At 40.7% G+C, this 17492-nt stretch overlaps 1 protein-coding gene across 4 annotated transcripts in view; it reads right to left on the minus strand.

Moving 5' to 3' along the window:
• dock4b (dedicator of cytokinesis 4b) overlaps nucleotides 1-17492 on the minus strand; it is a 138418-nt gene that overhangs the window by 70351 nt on the left and 50575 nt on the right. For all 4 annotated transcript variants that reach the window (XM_040035136.1, XM_040035135.1, XM_040035137.1 and 1 more), the window contains exons 8-12: nucleotides 13123-13274; nucleotides 5990-6071; nucleotides 5749-5809; nucleotides 5505-5637; nucleotides 3672-3760 (exon numbers count right to left, since the gene is read on the minus strand). In XM_040035136.1, coding sequence (XP_039891070.1) covers nucleotides 3672-3760; nucleotides 5505-5637; nucleotides 5749-5809; nucleotides 5990-6071; nucleotides 13123-13274 — 517 coding nt within the window. The remainder of the gene's footprint in view (nucleotides 1-3671; nucleotides 3761-5504; nucleotides 5638-5748; nucleotides 5810-5989; nucleotides 6072-13122; nucleotides 13275-17492) is intronic.

A 17492-nucleotide genomic window follows, 5' to 3' on the forward strand; every position in this document is an offset into this window, starting at 1 on the left:
TTACACCTTAACTTACACAAGGTTCATCCTCAGTTCATCCACTGTCAGAAAATAAGCTGTTTTCCATCCTCTGCCTTTAATAAATCCTTCTTTTGATTGGTTGCCCCACATAAACAAAATGATTTTTACAGTATTAAAGGGATACCTTGTAAATGCTACTTGTAATAATGAGATTGTATTACTATTAGGGCTGGGTATCGTCACTGATTTCTAGAATCGCTTTGATTCCGATTCACAAGGCCCCGAATCGATTCGATCCACGATTCAATTCGATTCGATTCAATTCGATTCGAATCTGTGAAATTTTGCCTCAGACAGTCAGAAATATTATAATTCAGATCAGTACATTAACATATTTTTGTATCTATAAAAAGGAAGCTGACACTCGCAAGACTTTATCAAAGGTGTGAGCATCACAGCAGATGCCTTTGTGTCAAAGTAGCTGAAGATAAAACAGAAAAACATGAAGGTGATTTTCCTGGCCTGGGATTTTATTAGAGACACAGCTAAGCGTTTTGCATAAATTTAAAAAGTTTAAATTTGTTCAGTAGCCTATTGAACGGCAGAAATTAGGTTTTCTTTTCGGAAGTAAGTAAAAGGGAAAAAAACAGCGGCCAACAGCGCTGTAAACAACCGTAGACTTGTGCGTAACAAGCAAGCGAATAATGAAGAAAACAGATTTTTAGACGGGAAACTGTTCTTGAAGTATACAGAGAGAGAGAGAGAGAGCTGTGCATGAAGTGTGATTTTATCATGGTGGAAGCAAAACAGCAAAAGTAAGAGGGAATTCATGACGATGTTTATGTGAAGCTTAGTTTGGATCTTCTTTTGCTTTTGCTTTTTCTTTTCGGTCAATATTGTTTGGAGAGCGATCAAACTAACAGCTCTAGAATGAGAGCAGGTACACGGATTCTGCACAAAGACGTAAACACAAAGCGCGGACCCGCCGAAACATCAGAATCAGCGAGCTGTCGGCTTTCAGCCCCGACCGTGTCCGTGCCGTCGGGTGAGAAAGGCGACATCTCACTGATTCTGATCAGTCGGCGGGTCCGCGCTTTGTGTTTACGTCTTTGTGCAGAATCCGTGTACCTGCTCTCATTTACTGTTTTAGCTGTTTGGTGGTTGTCGAAACTGAGATTCGGGCAAAATAAATTTATATTAAAAAAAATCGATTCAGGATTTTAATGAATCGATATCACGTTATCCAAGCCAGAATCGATTTTAACCGAAATCGATTATCAAAACCCACCTCTAATTACTATTACTTTAAACAATGAGCATGTTTGATATGGGCATTCATTAATGTAGCAGTATATAGTTGACAGAAAATATTGAAAAGAACAACGGGTTCATGATAAATACAGCGTGACATTCCATAGCTCGTGTATGGTTGCTTTTACAGGGACACACTAAGAAGATGAAACATTCCCTCCAGTTTTCACATTTGTTGACGCAGCCTGGCACGCAACTCTGTTCTGTTATCTATTCTGCAATGTCGCTCCGCGGCAGAATAATTGCCTTCTGGGAGGAATTGACTTTTTAGATGAGGATATGCCCCAGTGAAATCTGTTGTGAGTAATTCTTTGAATGTAGAAGGAGCCCAGAAAGAAAGAAATCACTGCAACTGGACTGCTTCCTGGAATATGTTGTGTTACATTCAAAGTTGTTGCTCCACACATTAATATACTAAGTATACACTCGCTGGCTACTTTATTAGGTATATCTTTTTAACTGCTGTTAAAACCTGTCACCAGAGCATTAGTCTTAAAGGCAGGTGTGTGAGTGAAAGACATGCAATTACAGAGATAGTAGTTAAAAAGAGCACCATCTAAGCAAAGTAAATTAATAAATGACACTTAATATCCAGAGCTCATTATCTTTAATACTTAAATTATTACGTCTATGTTGTGATTAAAGGGTTTTTTTTCCCTCTTCTGTTTCATAAGATCAATGTCACAGTGAGTTAAGTGGCAGAAATGTAATTTTGGAACAAACAGACTTTAATTATGCATGCCAGCATTAAAAAAAAAAAGAAAAAACCCTGCAGCCCTCCTCTAATACCCTTTGAAAGAAAAAACACTGAGGCTAATCAGCCGCACAGCTCCATCAGTGTCTTCATCTGACAGCAATTCAACAGCTAATACTCAAGCGTTTGTGATAAACTTTGCACTGCAGCCAAAACAGGGGACTGAACTCTAAAATCATTCACTTGCACGTGCTTGTGTGAGTGTGTCTGTGTGCTTTGCATATTGCTGTCAAAAGAAAGCCTCGAGCAAACACTTACATGACGGATATGTTTTGAGAGAACCCTGCAAAGTCAGGCAACACGCTGTCTTCTGCCAGTAACAATGTGTTTACCAATGAGTGCGAATAATTGCCTCTGATTACAGAAAAAAGCAAAAGGTAAAGATGAAAATGTCACATTTATCCAGCAGGCATCAAGAAGCTTGTGCCACATCTGCAGTGATAACTGCCAAAAGGTTGGGGAAGTTGAACAGCAACAATACAGAACATTATCAGTGCGCATAATCTGTTATTAAATCTGATCTCTGTGCGTGGCTGGGAATTATCTATGATAATATGACCAGTCAGGAGAAGCAGAAGTAGTGAGTAGAAAATAAAAGCTGTTATAGAGATCAATATGAGATTAGAAAACCAAAGTAAGTAGCTAAAAGAATGAAATGCTTGCTCAATATTCATATTTTTGTACTAAGAGAAATTAAACAGTACTCATTTTAGACGGACAACTTTTGTTGTTGGTGTTAAAAAATAAATGAAATTAAATAAAAACACGGCTCGGATCATGCAGAAGGTGTTAAGTGATTTCGTGTCACAGCATCCTCTTCTCGCCTGTACGGGATTATTCTCACCTCGAGCAATTATTGGTTCTCTGAGGGCAGGTGGAATGGGGTGCTGACTCAGCAGATCGGATCTCGTTTCCATATTTCCATATATAACGTATAAGCAGGCGTTAGGAGATGGAAACACGCATAGTGTTTATTTTCACTGAGAAAGTAGCGGCCTCCTGGAGCTTCTCGGCTACATAACGGAAACTTCTGATGAGCAGTCCGTGACTGCCAAGAGCTGTTTGTACACGCTGATGCAAGCAGCTGCAAATTAGCCAGCTCTGTTTAATTTGTGCTTATGCCCTCTTGCTTCACAGTTTGCACCCCTTTTCACGCAACAAGTTTCTTCTTCAAGCAAAATGTAACTAGCACCTTAATGACTGCATCAGTATTAATCTAGAGTCCACCAAAGTATTGATCTCATTGCAGAGCGATCATGTTTTTGAAAGACTCAACATTCTCATTCTCCACCAACTTGTTGCTATGGGAGACCGCTGATTCTGCTGATCAGCATGATGAAATTTGAGCTATTAATACAAACTATCTGAATACATAGATTCCCTGCAGACACAGAAATGTAAGGACTAATCCACTCCCACAGAAAAGAACTTAACTCCCACATGATAGCTACTGAGAATGACCGGAAACTGAGTAATACATGGCAAGATGTGCAACTGCGCTGCTCATTTTGTCATCGGAACATGATGAACTTCACATGCAGTGCTGAACCCCTCCCACCCCTGTTGTCTGATGGCTTAAACCACCTACGTGATTGTGTAGGTGTGAGAAATTAAAAGCAATGAGTTAAGCAAATGGGGTTCTCACCAGTGTTGGATCCAGACAAGTTGTACCTAGAATTGGCCTTTTTGATGATGTTCTCATGGATCTGGGACCATTCGCTCTCAGTGTTACACCTGGGACACACACACAAAAAGAAAATTACTGCAGATTTGCACAAATGCTCCAGAAAGAGTCCGGTAAATATCCTTGAAAGTGAGTCAGGATTGATGGTGCTTAGGCCGAGCAAAACCAAAACTGCTGAATCCTACACTTCATATAACAAGAAGCATTTTTTGCATTAATTCTTCATTTGTGAAAAAGGCACACCTCTCTTTGAAACTCCATGAACCCACTCTGTAGAAAAAGCTTGCTGTTGGAAATTGATAGCATCATCACTGCTCTTCCCTATCCAAGCCACAATGTTTGAAGTAACAAGTGCTTTTACCCTTGAAAAGCAGCTGAGTTTCTGTTACGCTGCCCAACCACTTTCTTGAAATTCACTGTATATGTGACATGTGACCAAAAGCTGCTTTTTGTTGAGTGTATTTAACACTTAACGGTGGCATGACAGAAAAAAAAAACAAAACAGCTTTTCAATGACGTCTTTTCTGGACTCAACTCACAAAACAATTGGGTCACAACTTTCATGCTAGTCCAACTAAAACCTGTTGTTGCCTCAGGTGTGAAGAAAGTGGCTGCATGTTCTTGTGAGCAAAGTACATTTGGCCAGTTACTCTGATGCTGCTATAATTTAGGTCAAACTACTGTGTCAACAGATGCCTTTTCATCCCTGAGAGAATCACATAGACTTGACTGCAGTCATCTAAAGTGTAAAAGGAAAGGTGCATAATTTTGTTGGTCCAGATGAATGTTCGTGTACTCAGACTACTACTTACCTAAAAGATTACTTGAATACGTTTCCCTTTTGCATTTATGTCCCATATTACATAATATTTTAAAAAAATATATTTTCTTAAATCCAAAATTATATGAATACTCTCAAGCACAGTCATAGTTAAATAAAATAAGACAAATATGCAATCTAAACTCAGACATAAAAAATGAATCTTTACTCTGTCTTCTTGGAAGGCTTTATGGGTTTTTGTTCTCACGTGTTTTAAGTGTGCACTTTCAATCTGAAAGTTGAACCTTGAAATAAATCTGGTCTAGTACGCCCCATGCCCCTCCTTTAGTCTCACCCTTGTTCACCTGTATGTAAAACATGTCGGCTGCCGTCAGCCTTCATTAACCCCTATCATGTAAACATGCTATCAAACTAAGTTAACAGTTCATCTGAATATTTTAATACAACTTCTGGGGGCTTCAGCCTTGTTGATAAGGTGCTTTGATAAAGGACTCCCACTCGCTTTTTCCCAGTAAAGCTTTTAATGCCTTACATTAGCTTAATAAATTACCCTTAAACACCACAGCTGGAGCTTCAGTGTTGCTGATTTTTAAAAGGCTGAATGGCAACTTTGACACTTCCATGTTGTTCATCTGCTATAGATTGATTTTCAGCCCTGCCCCTCTTTATTTTGTCCTGCACTTGTCCAGTTTCCATAAATTTTTTGAGGACACTGTGCATATCATGCAAAACCTTCAACTAATAGCTCTGAGGTATACAACTTGTTGGGAGCAAAAATGCATCCATCCAGTCTATACATGTAGCTTGCTAACCAGTCTTGTGAGCAGTAAGTGAGAAATTAGCACTCCATCCTCACCTGCATATGTGATCACTTCTGCTTTCCAAAAACAAAAAAGTTTTGGAAAGAAAATGAATAAGGAAACGACACATCATGCTGAACAAAACTTTAGCACTGGTTCAGTGTTTAGAACAAAGAAGAATTCCTAAAAAAATAGTTCTTTACAGTCACTTACGTATAAACCTTTAGCAGGTGGTCATCCTTAGAGTCAGCAGTAAGTAGATCGGCAATGCTGACAACAGCACAGCCAAACGGCCGCCTGTACTGTACGTTGCACTGGTTCTTCTTCTCTCCTGCTCCCATCCTCCCTGCACAGACACACAAAGGTATCCACGGTAAGAACAGTATGAAAATGAAAGAGATTTTTAAGAACGTGAGTAGTACTCAGGAGAATAAAGAAGAAACATCACAACTCCTACCTATTCTTATGATGTGCACAACGATGTAGACATCCTTTCGTAGATCACTGCTTCCCAAATCCTGACAAACGATGCAGGAAAACATATTTAAGCGTCCGATCCAATTACTGTGAACAAGCTGAAGAGCACTGACACTGCTTTTATTTTTCAGCATAACAGTGCATGAGTTAAGTTAGCTTTAAATAGCCTTAAATTGCTCCCAGTAAATCTTTTTTAACAAAATTCCGTGTTAACTACTCACCACAAATAGCGTGCATTGTCTTTCTGTCTTCTCTGGTGACTTGGGCAGCCCGCTCTTATTCAGCCTTACAAAGAACCTTTCACTGTACAAGTAAGTGGACAGACAGAGACAGGGAACACACACAGAGATAAATGTGGTCAGGAGTGATGGCTGAGTGTCACAGTAAACAACAGCATCCAAGTTTTTGCTAACAGAAACAGAATAAAGATTAGACACTATGTCAAAAAATGTCAAGTGCAGAACAGTGGGCACTGGAGAAATCACTTCAAAGTTCAAACTTCACACTGAAGCTGCGTGAAACAGAATATGAGGCGGGAAAAGGGAAAAGAAAAACAGGCAGAAAGGGTTCAGAGGCAGAGGGATAGAGGTTTAGGAGAAAGATGCTGAAGAAAATCCCCAAAACAGAATGCCGGTAAAATATCTAACAAGAACATTCACATGTGGCTGAATGAAAGTGCTTTGCTGCATATTATGGATTATCTCTGACACATTTAAAGACAGTTACTAGGCTTTCATCAAAAAAATCATAACTCAATCATAACTGCCAGACTAGATGGCATAAAACTTCTGGCTGTCACAGGGCTGTGCTGAGGACCAAGAGAGAAAAAGAAAACTTGTGAAAAACACTGTATATAGAATTTATACTATTTCAGGTTATAAAGCTCCTGCAATGCCCTTATCTCTTATGTGCATTTGTGGTGAGGAGCTCAGTCTTTTGTACAGGGCTCAGAGTAGAGACCTATTGAAAGGAGCCAGTTGATGTGGTTGGGACGCCTGAGCAGAATGCCTCCTATGTGCCTTATAGGTGAGGAGTCCAGGTCATGGCCCAGGATATGTTGGCGAGACAACACCTCTAAGTGGGCTTGGGAGAGGGCAGCTCTGCTAGTCTGCTCCCATAACCTGATAGATAGATGGATGATGTTAAAATTTGGCACACAGCCAAGAACTAAGAGGTAAAAAAAGTGAAATTTGAAGGTCACTACGACCTTTCACGGAATTCTCATCACTGCCAAGTCTTGGGAACACCCACAGGGAATTCCGTTACATCTGGCCACAAACTCAAACTCAAACTCAAGAACGAACTTTTTTGCGGTCAAATGTTTCTTGGCGACCTTATGTCTGTGGACATTTATACGCCATTCATGATTAAATCAAACTTTCCCAACATCTAATCATTTCAACTTTTAATCAGAGCGAACCCTTGGGCCAAAGCTGAAGAAATCCCCTCAAGGAATTCGTGAGATATCTCTCACAGTGGAACACGAACTCTGCATAACCAAAAAATTGCCTCATAATCTGGAATGAACCGTCTCCGAGTCTTGCCTCAAATGCCCCTCACGCCCATTTCTGTTCAGGCGGGAAATTAAGTGAATGTCGTGCAAAAAGACAGAAAGGACAGACACTGATCGCCTTTTCATTCTCTTTGTACTTTGTCCTTTATATCTCGCATACACTGTGTAAAAGAGGCAGCGGAGGCATCCTACTGGGCCCCTCTCATCCTGGCAGGCGAGCTGAGGGCTAATCCAGTTAGGTGACTTTCACAGTCCTCCGATAAGCAGAGAGAAAACCTTGTAATGCACCCACGCCTGACAATGAGCCAAGCCATTGGCACGGCTAGCAGAGCACGCTACAGTAGGCTCATTCAAACGAGAGCAGAACACACCACAAAAGATCACATATAGCTTGACCGCAGTGGATACAAATACGATCGATTGGGATGTTTTGTAACTGTCAGAGGTATTAAAAGCTCCTGCTACAAGCTCAAAATTGTTTGGGCTCTGCAGTGATGTAAATAAGAGGCAGCTTCTCTTACTGTAATTCTGTGTTTTGTATATGTAGGGCAGTGGGTACTCTTGTTTGAGTTAATTAGGCTTCTGATTATTAATTATACAAATGCTTATGATTTTTTATAAATGTATTCCTTCAGTAAAGTTTTCCTTTTCTCAGCCATACTGGAAGGAACCAGTTGAGGCCCAATTTGATTTGAATGCAGTTGTTCCTCATTAGCTGCCCTCTGTAACTTTCCAGGCCATTTATCCGGCCATATGGAGACAGATTCCTATGCATTAGACATGAGACTTTGTGCCCGCTTTTCCTAATTAGTGCTCTATTGTTGAAACCCCAAATGCCAATTAACAGCCACTCCTGCAAACACAGACTCAAACAAGGTCTCCCTTCTTTTCAACACCCTTCCCTCGCCACCAGCTCACAGCCTCGCAGCTGCAGCGTGTTGATCGCCCGAGCCAAGGGGACCAACATCCCCCAGTGGGACCTTATCTCCCTCTATCACCACTCGCATTAACATAACGTAAATGGCCGATTTCCCTCCCTGCTGGGCTCTTGCTGTTCCCCCTCCTAATATCGATGATGGCATTAGGAGCTGTGCGCTCTTCCAATGAGCGGACGGCTGGAAGGGGAGGGGGGTGTTCCAACTGAGGTGTTAACTGCTAAATAAATGAACTGTCACCACCTTGTAAGTTGGTACTAAATAAACAAATACATCAAAATATACGTCTTAAAAGCCCGACAACAAAGCAGAAGAGGAAAGCTTAGACCTTAAGTAATCTAAACACTGAATAGCCAGTGGTGCTGAGAGATCATGAAAGGGCACATTGAAAACACTCAAGAGCAAATAATATTATTGCGATTTTTAGCATTTTGGGACGTGCCAGAATGACATAAATTGTGATTTATTGCGGATTATACTTTGTCAGTATAGGTTTTATCCAAAAGGATAAACCTATCTCACTTGATCATACCAGCACTGTCCTTAAAACCTGCCATAAATGTTGCCATAAGACAGAGTCAGTCTGATATCAGTCTGCGATTAAATGAGGTCAACTTGGCAGTTGCATGCAGTCTGTTTCAGGCAATTAATTGTTGCAGCAAGTAACTGTGAGAAATCTAAAAATCACATATCTGTTGCTTTTACATTACATTTGCACTCAACAGCATCCTGTTCTATAGGAATATAACCAGAGTACAACCGGCCAGCTGAGTCAAGTCCCCTCATGCTCATCCACAAAGAATCATTCAGACTGATGGCAACATGTTGGCGATCTGTCATTTCTAAATTAGAGAGGAATCTCTCTGAGAGTGATTGCAATCAGTCCAGGTCCAGATGACTGCTTACAGAAAGGCTGCCTCCGATCAGCTGACCTTTGCAACTGCTTTGTAATCAAAGTGGTTGTAAGTGTGCAACATCCTCAAGCTCTGGGCAACCATTTAATCACCACAAGTTACAATTGGCCCTATTTTTACTGTGACTGAGCCACCAGCTTGCTCTGAATTAGGGGGTAGCTTTGTCAAGCTAAGTGTGTCCAGTGTCGGATGTTTTCAGCTGAGCTGATTTAATAAAAGTTTGTTCTGCTAACATTGTCTCAGGCCGGGAACAACATCGGAGATCTCTGTTCAGAAGAGCGCAGTCCTAGGAACAGCTAAGATACTGCGCAGGACCCTCAAGCTCCCAGGCCTCTGGTAGAGGACCCGAGCTTGAAGGATTAACCGCCCACAGGGGCAAGCGGGAAATTTAAAAAATAAATAAATAAATAAAATAAAATAAAATAAAATAAAATAAAATAAAATAAAATAATAATAATAATAATATATAAAGAATATAGAGTAAAACCTACACGTTCACACAAGTCAAGGACCTTTGCAAGAAGTAAAATTCAACTTCTGAGGAGCGAAATATGAGCGTGTAAGACTGTTTGTGATGTGCGATCTTGGTGTTGAACAGCATCAGAACCCATAGCATGGGCCGTGAGTGCAGTACAGTACAACGCAGTGTGTGTGTGTGTGTGTGTGTGTGTGTGTGTGTGTGTGTGTGTGTGTGTGTGTGTGTGTGTGTGTCCTTCTGGAAAGCCTGACAAGGAGTCTGTACTGAACACAAAGAAGCTGCCATGGTGCACAGGGGATGATGGTGTTGGCGTGGTATTGAGACAACGGGTCAGACCCCCCATCTGGTCTCGCGTGCACACACACACACACACACACACACACACACCACCAGCACAGAGGGAAGCAGCAAAATGGCTCTCTGCCAGCCAGATTGTGTAAATGAGTGCGTCTCTGTTTATGCATGTGACCAGACAGTGAGAGACACGTTGGCGAGCTGCCACTGCGAGATTTTCCTAAAAGACAACTGATGCAAGCAAATGCACTTGCAGACGTAGAAAATTAGAAGCATAAAGGCACTGTGGTTGAAGCCTCTGACTGCCTTTATCCCTCAAAATTGCAAGAAAACCCAAATTGTTGATTTAGGCAACAACATAAGTGGTTATGAGAAAAATATAGCTTCGTCTGTGTCCTCTCTTGCTGGATTGAGTTTGGATAAATTCACATTTCATTTGTGATGCATCATGAATTCCGAAGCTGCTGTTAAGTATATAATTTCAGCATTACTGAAGTGGACTTTACTCTACTCCAGAAAATGGATTTTTAATCCACTTCAAATATATATTTAAGCTTAGCGAGTGTAATTACTCATGCTCAGCTAAGGCACTCAATCTTTCAAAGAAGCAAGAAGATTGAAAGAAAAGAGGAAAAAAATGATGACATAAAAAGAGTGACAGTTTAAAAGAAAGAACAAAAGGGCTTCAAGTGGAACATGATACGATGGCGCTGAAGACTAATTACCCACTTCACGACAAAAAAGTACCCACTTTCACTCTGAAAAAAACCTTAATTATTACTAAGCCTTATATTTTACAGGGACACTAAAATTTTAAGAAATACAAGCGGTAGTAAAGTAAAATTAATTTAAAGCTATATTTTACTTAGATACAGATTTTAAGCTGGACCCTTCCTGAACCAACCCTCACATTTATCCAGGCCCAGGACCAGCACTAGGAATACGCTACCTTGTGAAACCCTGAGGGGGAATCGAACCAGGGATCTTTCACATGTAAGCTTAACATGTTAACCAGTACCAAAGCTTATATTTTGCAATAGTGAATTTTGATGTCCAGCAACCTGGAAAGAGGAGAACAAGAATGTGTTCTTCTATATTCATTTGAGGAACATTTCTTGGTAGTAATGGTCCTTATGCTTTCAGTAAGTAACATGTCTGGACTGCAGGCAGCCCACTTTAGCACACAGAGACATTTACCTCCTGTTGTAATACACAAGTGCAGAACGTGTCTTAGCATTATCTTACTGAAATAAGCAAGGGTTCACCCCTGAAAAACATGCCAACTGGAGCATATACACTGCTCCAAAACATGTACGTATTTTCAACATTAATGTTGCCTTCACAGATGCACGCGTTACTTTGTTAAATCCCCCCTCATCTCGCTAAAGTTGTTGACTTTAAAAGTGTGTGCTGATAACAAACCACATGATATTACAGCCGTTTAGCCCACTGGTCAGACCACAGCACAGGTTTTCACTTTTCCTTTGAGACAAGCCCCCAGAAGGTGGTCAGTTTCATGGGTCTTGTTTATTTATTTATTTTTTTAAGAATTTAATTTGTCCATCCTTTTGTTGCTCCTGTCCACAACTTAGAAACTAGTTGAAAATGTGTATTCTCTATACAAACACAATAACATCTTTCAGTTCAAAATTTCAATGGTTTACTCAGCATCCCAGCCTGTGACAGACTGATGACCTGTCCAGGGTGTACCACGCGCTGTAACTCTATGACAGTTATAGCTCTATTTTTCTCTCAGATTAATAACATCATTGCAACCAAACAAAATGACAAACTTGTAAAAAAGAAAAATGGCGCCTTCCTTCTTTTGTGCTATAATTCTTCAGGAACGGTGGAAACCGCAGCTATTTTCATGTAAAGTTTAAAGAAACTTGCCAGCAATATGGATGAATCATAAATTGGATTACAATAGAAACTGAAGTAGGGCTACTGGATAATAATAGAGAGTAATAATTTAAAAAAAAAAAAAGAGTCCCATCAACACCATTCTAATTCCTCTGATGTGACCCTGCGGGGCGGAGAGTATTCTCACACAAGCACGACTTATCAAAAGAAGTTTCAGTGCTGCTGTGCTCGTTTTTCAACCCACTCGCTTTTCTTTTGCCTGACAAATTCGCTCGTTTGTGACATGAAACAAAATTTCTTCACTTTGAACTTTGAAACCAGGGAGTTTCAACACAGTCTTCCATTTGGGCAACACCCTGTCAGGAGAACAGTGAGGTATCTGCTGGTGTGTAAGCATGTATGCAAGTAACACATGCAACCTCCCAGGGCACCAGGACCAGCTTTCACATGGACATTTTTTTTCCTAAAAATAAATAAAGAAATAAAATAACATGGCCTTGTCCAATTTTGTGTGTTCAAGTGCACTTTAATAACCTGCTTCATTTAATAAATCTTCATGAATATAATTAAGAGCAGTCCAAGGGGAGCCATTTGGCACAGGGCGTTCACAATCAACAGAGCAGCTCATTTGCATTTCGCTCTCCCACAGGATTTAATGCCATAAACCATACAACCTTAAGAACAAGCAAGGAACTGTTTTCCTGCGGCCTACAATCCAAGAAAACAACATACAAGCTGATAAATCAAGCTTCTTGGTCTAAAAACACACTGTAAAGACCAAAAATAAATAAATCATAACATGTCACAGTGATGGAAACCATCACTTCATCACATCACTCAGAAAGTTTTGGTTTGAGTTCAAATGTACAAGTATCCAATTTCCACCGATACAATGGCGTTAAATGAAACTGGCATTCTAGTTCTCAACATGCTAAAACAACAAAAAAGAGGAAGAAAAAATGTTAAATTAAATAAAAATTAAATAATGTCTCTTTGTAGACTTGTGGTTAGGCGACCTGGTAAAAATGACACGGTCTATATTCACCAAACATAAGCACGCAACAACCTAAATTTAGCTAATGAGCTAACAGTTTGGCTAATGGCAAGACGTACATCCTGTAATGCTGACGCTAGTATGGGCCTCTCGTCATGGTAAGAATGACACTTTTCCCTTTACACTTAGTTCAGCCATTAAAGATAATGCAACCATCTCTAAACTTCATTTTTCCAAAACTGGGCAACTTGTACCAAAACAATCTATCTACACAAACAGCACTACAGGCTAGATGGAAAAATATTTGATTTTTGAAAAGACCCAATTAGAATCATAAAGGCGTATTGCCTGTAAAGTCTCTACCTGAGTGGCCGGTTCTCCCGTCCATCATAAATGTGAAAGAAGACTTCCAGCTCTTCCCCCAGATTAGCGCTCATTAGACTCTTCACGTGGACAAACAGATGATGGGTGCTAGCAGGGGTGGATGTCTCCTTCTTACGATGTCTGTGTTCCATCTGCAGGCGAGAGAAGAAAATCAGCACAAGCAGATTTCTCTATATAAAGGAAACCGTTATATATTACGGTTTAGCTGTAATTATGCAAACTGGGAAAAATTCAAATAAACAAGAAAACAACTTGAAACAAGAACAGCCGCAATTGAAATACAGAGTTATAGAGGTGGATTCAAAGAAGGTTAAAAACTCATAACCTCTCAAATCAAAGCTGCTGTATTAGTGATGAATTCAATAACAGGTAATATTCCCCTGAGGCTTCTCACTGTAGGCAGAAGGACTGATTTGAATTTGCATATATTTGAAGAGCAGAAAGATATAGATGTTGATATACATCAGGCTAATATAAGATGTAATACTGCAGGCTGCCAGCTCAGAGGCTAAAATGTGGGAGTTGAAGCTGCACTGTCTGGCTCTTTCTTTGTTGCTGCCTTTATGCCAATACATTCAAATTCAAATTTTATTTGTCACGTACACAGTCATACACAGTACGATATGCAGTGAAATGCTTGGACAACTGCTCGTGACCCAAAGAAAACAAAAAAAGGAAAGGCTATGAATAAGATAGGAAATAAATATGAAAAATTAAAAAGGGTAAATTTAACTAGGAAGGAATAAAATATAAATTAAGGTTAAAAATGAAATAACTGTACAACACAAATTAGAATGAAGGGTAAATTTAACTGGGAAGAATAAGATAAAATATATAAATTAAAGTTGAAAATAAAATAACTGTACAACAAAATACACAATACACAATATAGAACTATATAAGAATGTATGAAGAAATCTAAATCTAAATATATATACACAATAACAGCAGCTGTACAAGTATTACCGGAAATGAAGAATATAGTGACCAGTGTTGTGCAAAAACAAAGTCCAGAAAGTCCAGTGTGTGTGTAAGAACCATATGTGTGGGTCAGTACTGTGTGGTGGTGTGATTGAGAGACCGTATCGCCTGCGGGAAGAAGCTCCTCCTCAGTCTCTCTGTGTTGGTCTTCAGGGAGCGGAATCGCTTTCCTGACCTCAACAGAGAGAACAGTCTGTTGTTGGGATGGCTGAGGTCCTTCACGATCTTCCTGGCCTTGGTCCAGCACCGCCTGCTGTAGATTGAGTGCAGGTCAGGGAGCTCGGAACGGATGGTGCGCTCAGCTGACCGCACAACCCTCTGTAGAGCTCGTCTGTCCTGCATGGTGCTGTTCCCGAACCAGGTTAAGATGTTTCCCGCCAGGATGCTCTCTATGGTGCACGAGTAAAAGTTCCTGAGCACCTTGGAGGGCAGTTGGAAGTCTCTCAAGCGTCTGAGGTGGTAGAGACGCTGTCGGGCCTTTTTCACCACGGTGTTGATGTGACAGGACCATGACAGGTCCTGCGTGATGTGAACTCCGAGGTATTTGAAGCTGTCCACTCTCTCCACTGGGCACTCGTTGATGACAGGGGTCTGGTAGTTCCTCTCCTGCTTAGTGCTGAAGTCCACTATCAGCTCCTTTGTCTTACTGACGTTTAGAAGGAGGTTGTTCCTCTGGCACCAGTTCTCCAGATTCCTAATCTCCTTCAGGTAGGCCGTCTCGTTGTTATCAGAGATCAGGCCCACCACGACGGTGTCGTCAGCAAACTTGATGATGGTGGTGGAGCTGGTAGTGGCCACACAGTCATATGTGTACAAAGAGTACAGCAGGGGGCTCAGAACACACCCCTGGGGTGCTCCAGTGCTGAGAGTGGTGGAGGCTGAGACATGTCCGCCCATCCTTACTGCCTGTGGTCTGCCAGTTAGGAAGTTGGAGATCCACTGACACATAGATGAGCTGAGTCCCAGATGCTCCAGCTTGGTGGTGAGTGTGGAGGGAATTATGGTGTTAAATGCAGAGCTGTAGTCTATGAAGAGCATTTTAACATAATTCCCCCTTCTAGTGTCCAAGTGAGTGAGTGATGTGTGGAGGAGATGAGAGATGGCATCGTCTGTGGAACGATTTGGACGGTAAGCGAACTGTAGTGGGTCCAGTGTGTCTGGTAGTGAACTCAGCACACTTGCCGAGCATTTAGAGTGATGTGCAAAACTCTTGAGCCACCCCTCATTACGTTACATTTTTCTTTTAAAGAACCACACTCATTTCTTGTGATGTATCTGGTACTTTAGTTGATTCATCTACTGTTCGCTGAAGCTTCATCAGGAATGACCTCTTGGCTTCTCAGTGGAAGGCTGGCTGTCAAGAAGCCATTCTTAAAGAAGGCAATATGTATGGAAAAGGTCAGGAGGGAGCCTCTACAGGCATCTGTAAAACACGGTAGAAGCTATGTCAAGGTTTGGGGCTGATTTTCAGCCAGTGCTGTTAGGTTTTTGTCAAAATTGATGGAATTATGATTGCAGAAAAGTACTCTCAGATTTAGTTCCACCATGCTGTATCATCTGGAAGGCGTTTGAACTTTGTAATGTCCTCTCCAGGTAAGAAACCTTGACAACTATACCTGAAGACTACTTTAATTACAAAAGCAGACTGAGAATTCAGTCTGTGTATACAAAATACAGACTTTCAAGCTTGTTAAAGTCTATAAATTTGGATTTTCCCTTATATGTTGTGTTTCTATGCATGTCTGCATGTTTCAATAAATGGCAACAACATGGGCAAGACATCCGCACAACACTTTATCTTTAAGGAGGCCAAATCTGGGTTTTTTTGACAGAAAGAAGCAGAAAGCAACATCTTAAACATTGCGATTCACACAAACGTTTAAAAAAAATAAAAAGTCAAATAGTTCAGCACAATTACAGATCTCAGTGCTTTAGTGGTGGATGATATTACTTGCCATATTACATCAATCTGTACCGAAAAGATCAATAAGGCCTCATACAAGAAGGTGTGGTGTGTGTACACACATTAGAGCTCTGTTTATAAAAGGTTCATCATAATCTGCTGTCAACAGCCAAAAATACACACGCGCACAACACACACATACACACAAATATACACAAAGCACCAGATGGCCAATAGAGCCACTGCCAAATTTGGCCTCGCATCCACTTCTGTTGTAAAACATAAGAAAATCGGAAGGAGGGGAGCAAGAGATGGGGATCAGGACAGAAGAAAGGGAAACGGATAAAGACAATGCAAGAACTGAGTGTAGTAAAGCTTCACCACAAAACAACACACACACACAGTATATTAATAGTGGATATAATATGTTTTACAAGATTATAATGATGGTTTGGTTGTCAAATTTAAATAGTGTTGCATTGTACAGCATAGGTGACTTTGTTCAAGCTCAAGAAATTATGAAGCTGCGTACCAGGCAACAAATAATCTTACTAAAACAAACTAAAACACACTTGTCATGTCTTAATTCAAGGTATTAACGGATACTGTCGCATTCACAGTTAGTTACCCTATGTGCAAATGTAGTCAGAAGTTCCATTTAAGGCTTCAGTCACCCACCCACCCACACGAATAATCATGCTCTCTCTGGCCGAGAGACAGGTCAGTGACCTCCTGGCAACTCTGGTTGCTAGGGTAAAACGTGTGCTGCTCGCAGTTGCTACAGTGGGTGAGGTTGGTCACAAAGAGGATGCTGTACCAAAAACCTCCTCATGATTGCTTCAGTTGCTAGCAGATTGCTAAAGTAGCCTTTAGTTTGCATGGAAGACACTGACCCGTCAAAACATCCTCCTCAGCTATTAGCAAAGCGGCTATGAAACTGAAAAAGTTCAAAAGCTAACAAACCAAAGTTAAAAAGAGAACGTGTCACTCCAGCCACCACGTGTCAAGATTCACTCAAGTTTCGCTACCACTTTGCATTACAGGTCACAAGACCTGTAATGTTTTTCCCTGCAGCCAGACAGATTAGCTCAACTTTACAAAAACCTGTCTGCGGAGATGATGATTTGCATACTAAAGTGAAAAATTGTGAGATTAAGAAACAAGTTCTCTAAATGTGCTGAAAAACCATGCTACAAATCCTTTTACCTTTGCAGTTTCTGTCAAAACTATAAAAACACTTCGTTTTTGTGTGAGATCCCCGAAAAGAAACAGAGAAACAGAATTATCTAACAGCAAGACAAACTAATCCCAGCAGGGCTGAACTCCTGGTTCTGACGTAAAATTACTAGGTCTGAGGAAGGCCTAATTTATACTGTGGGATTTTATTACGAGGTTATTTTCAGTGTGTCATTTCAGCCAGCAGCCCGGCGGGAACAGTGTGTGGTTTTGTGACAGCTTCAGCATG

The sequence above is a fragment of the Simochromis diagramma genome, unplaced genomic scaffold (genome assembly GCF_900408965.1).
Source record: "Simochromis diagramma unplaced genomic scaffold, fSimDia1.1 OVJJ01000816.1, whole genome shotgun sequence".
In the NCBI taxonomy this organism is placed as follows: Eukaryota; Metazoa; Chordata; class Actinopteri; order Cichliformes; family Cichlidae; genus Simochromis; species Simochromis diagramma.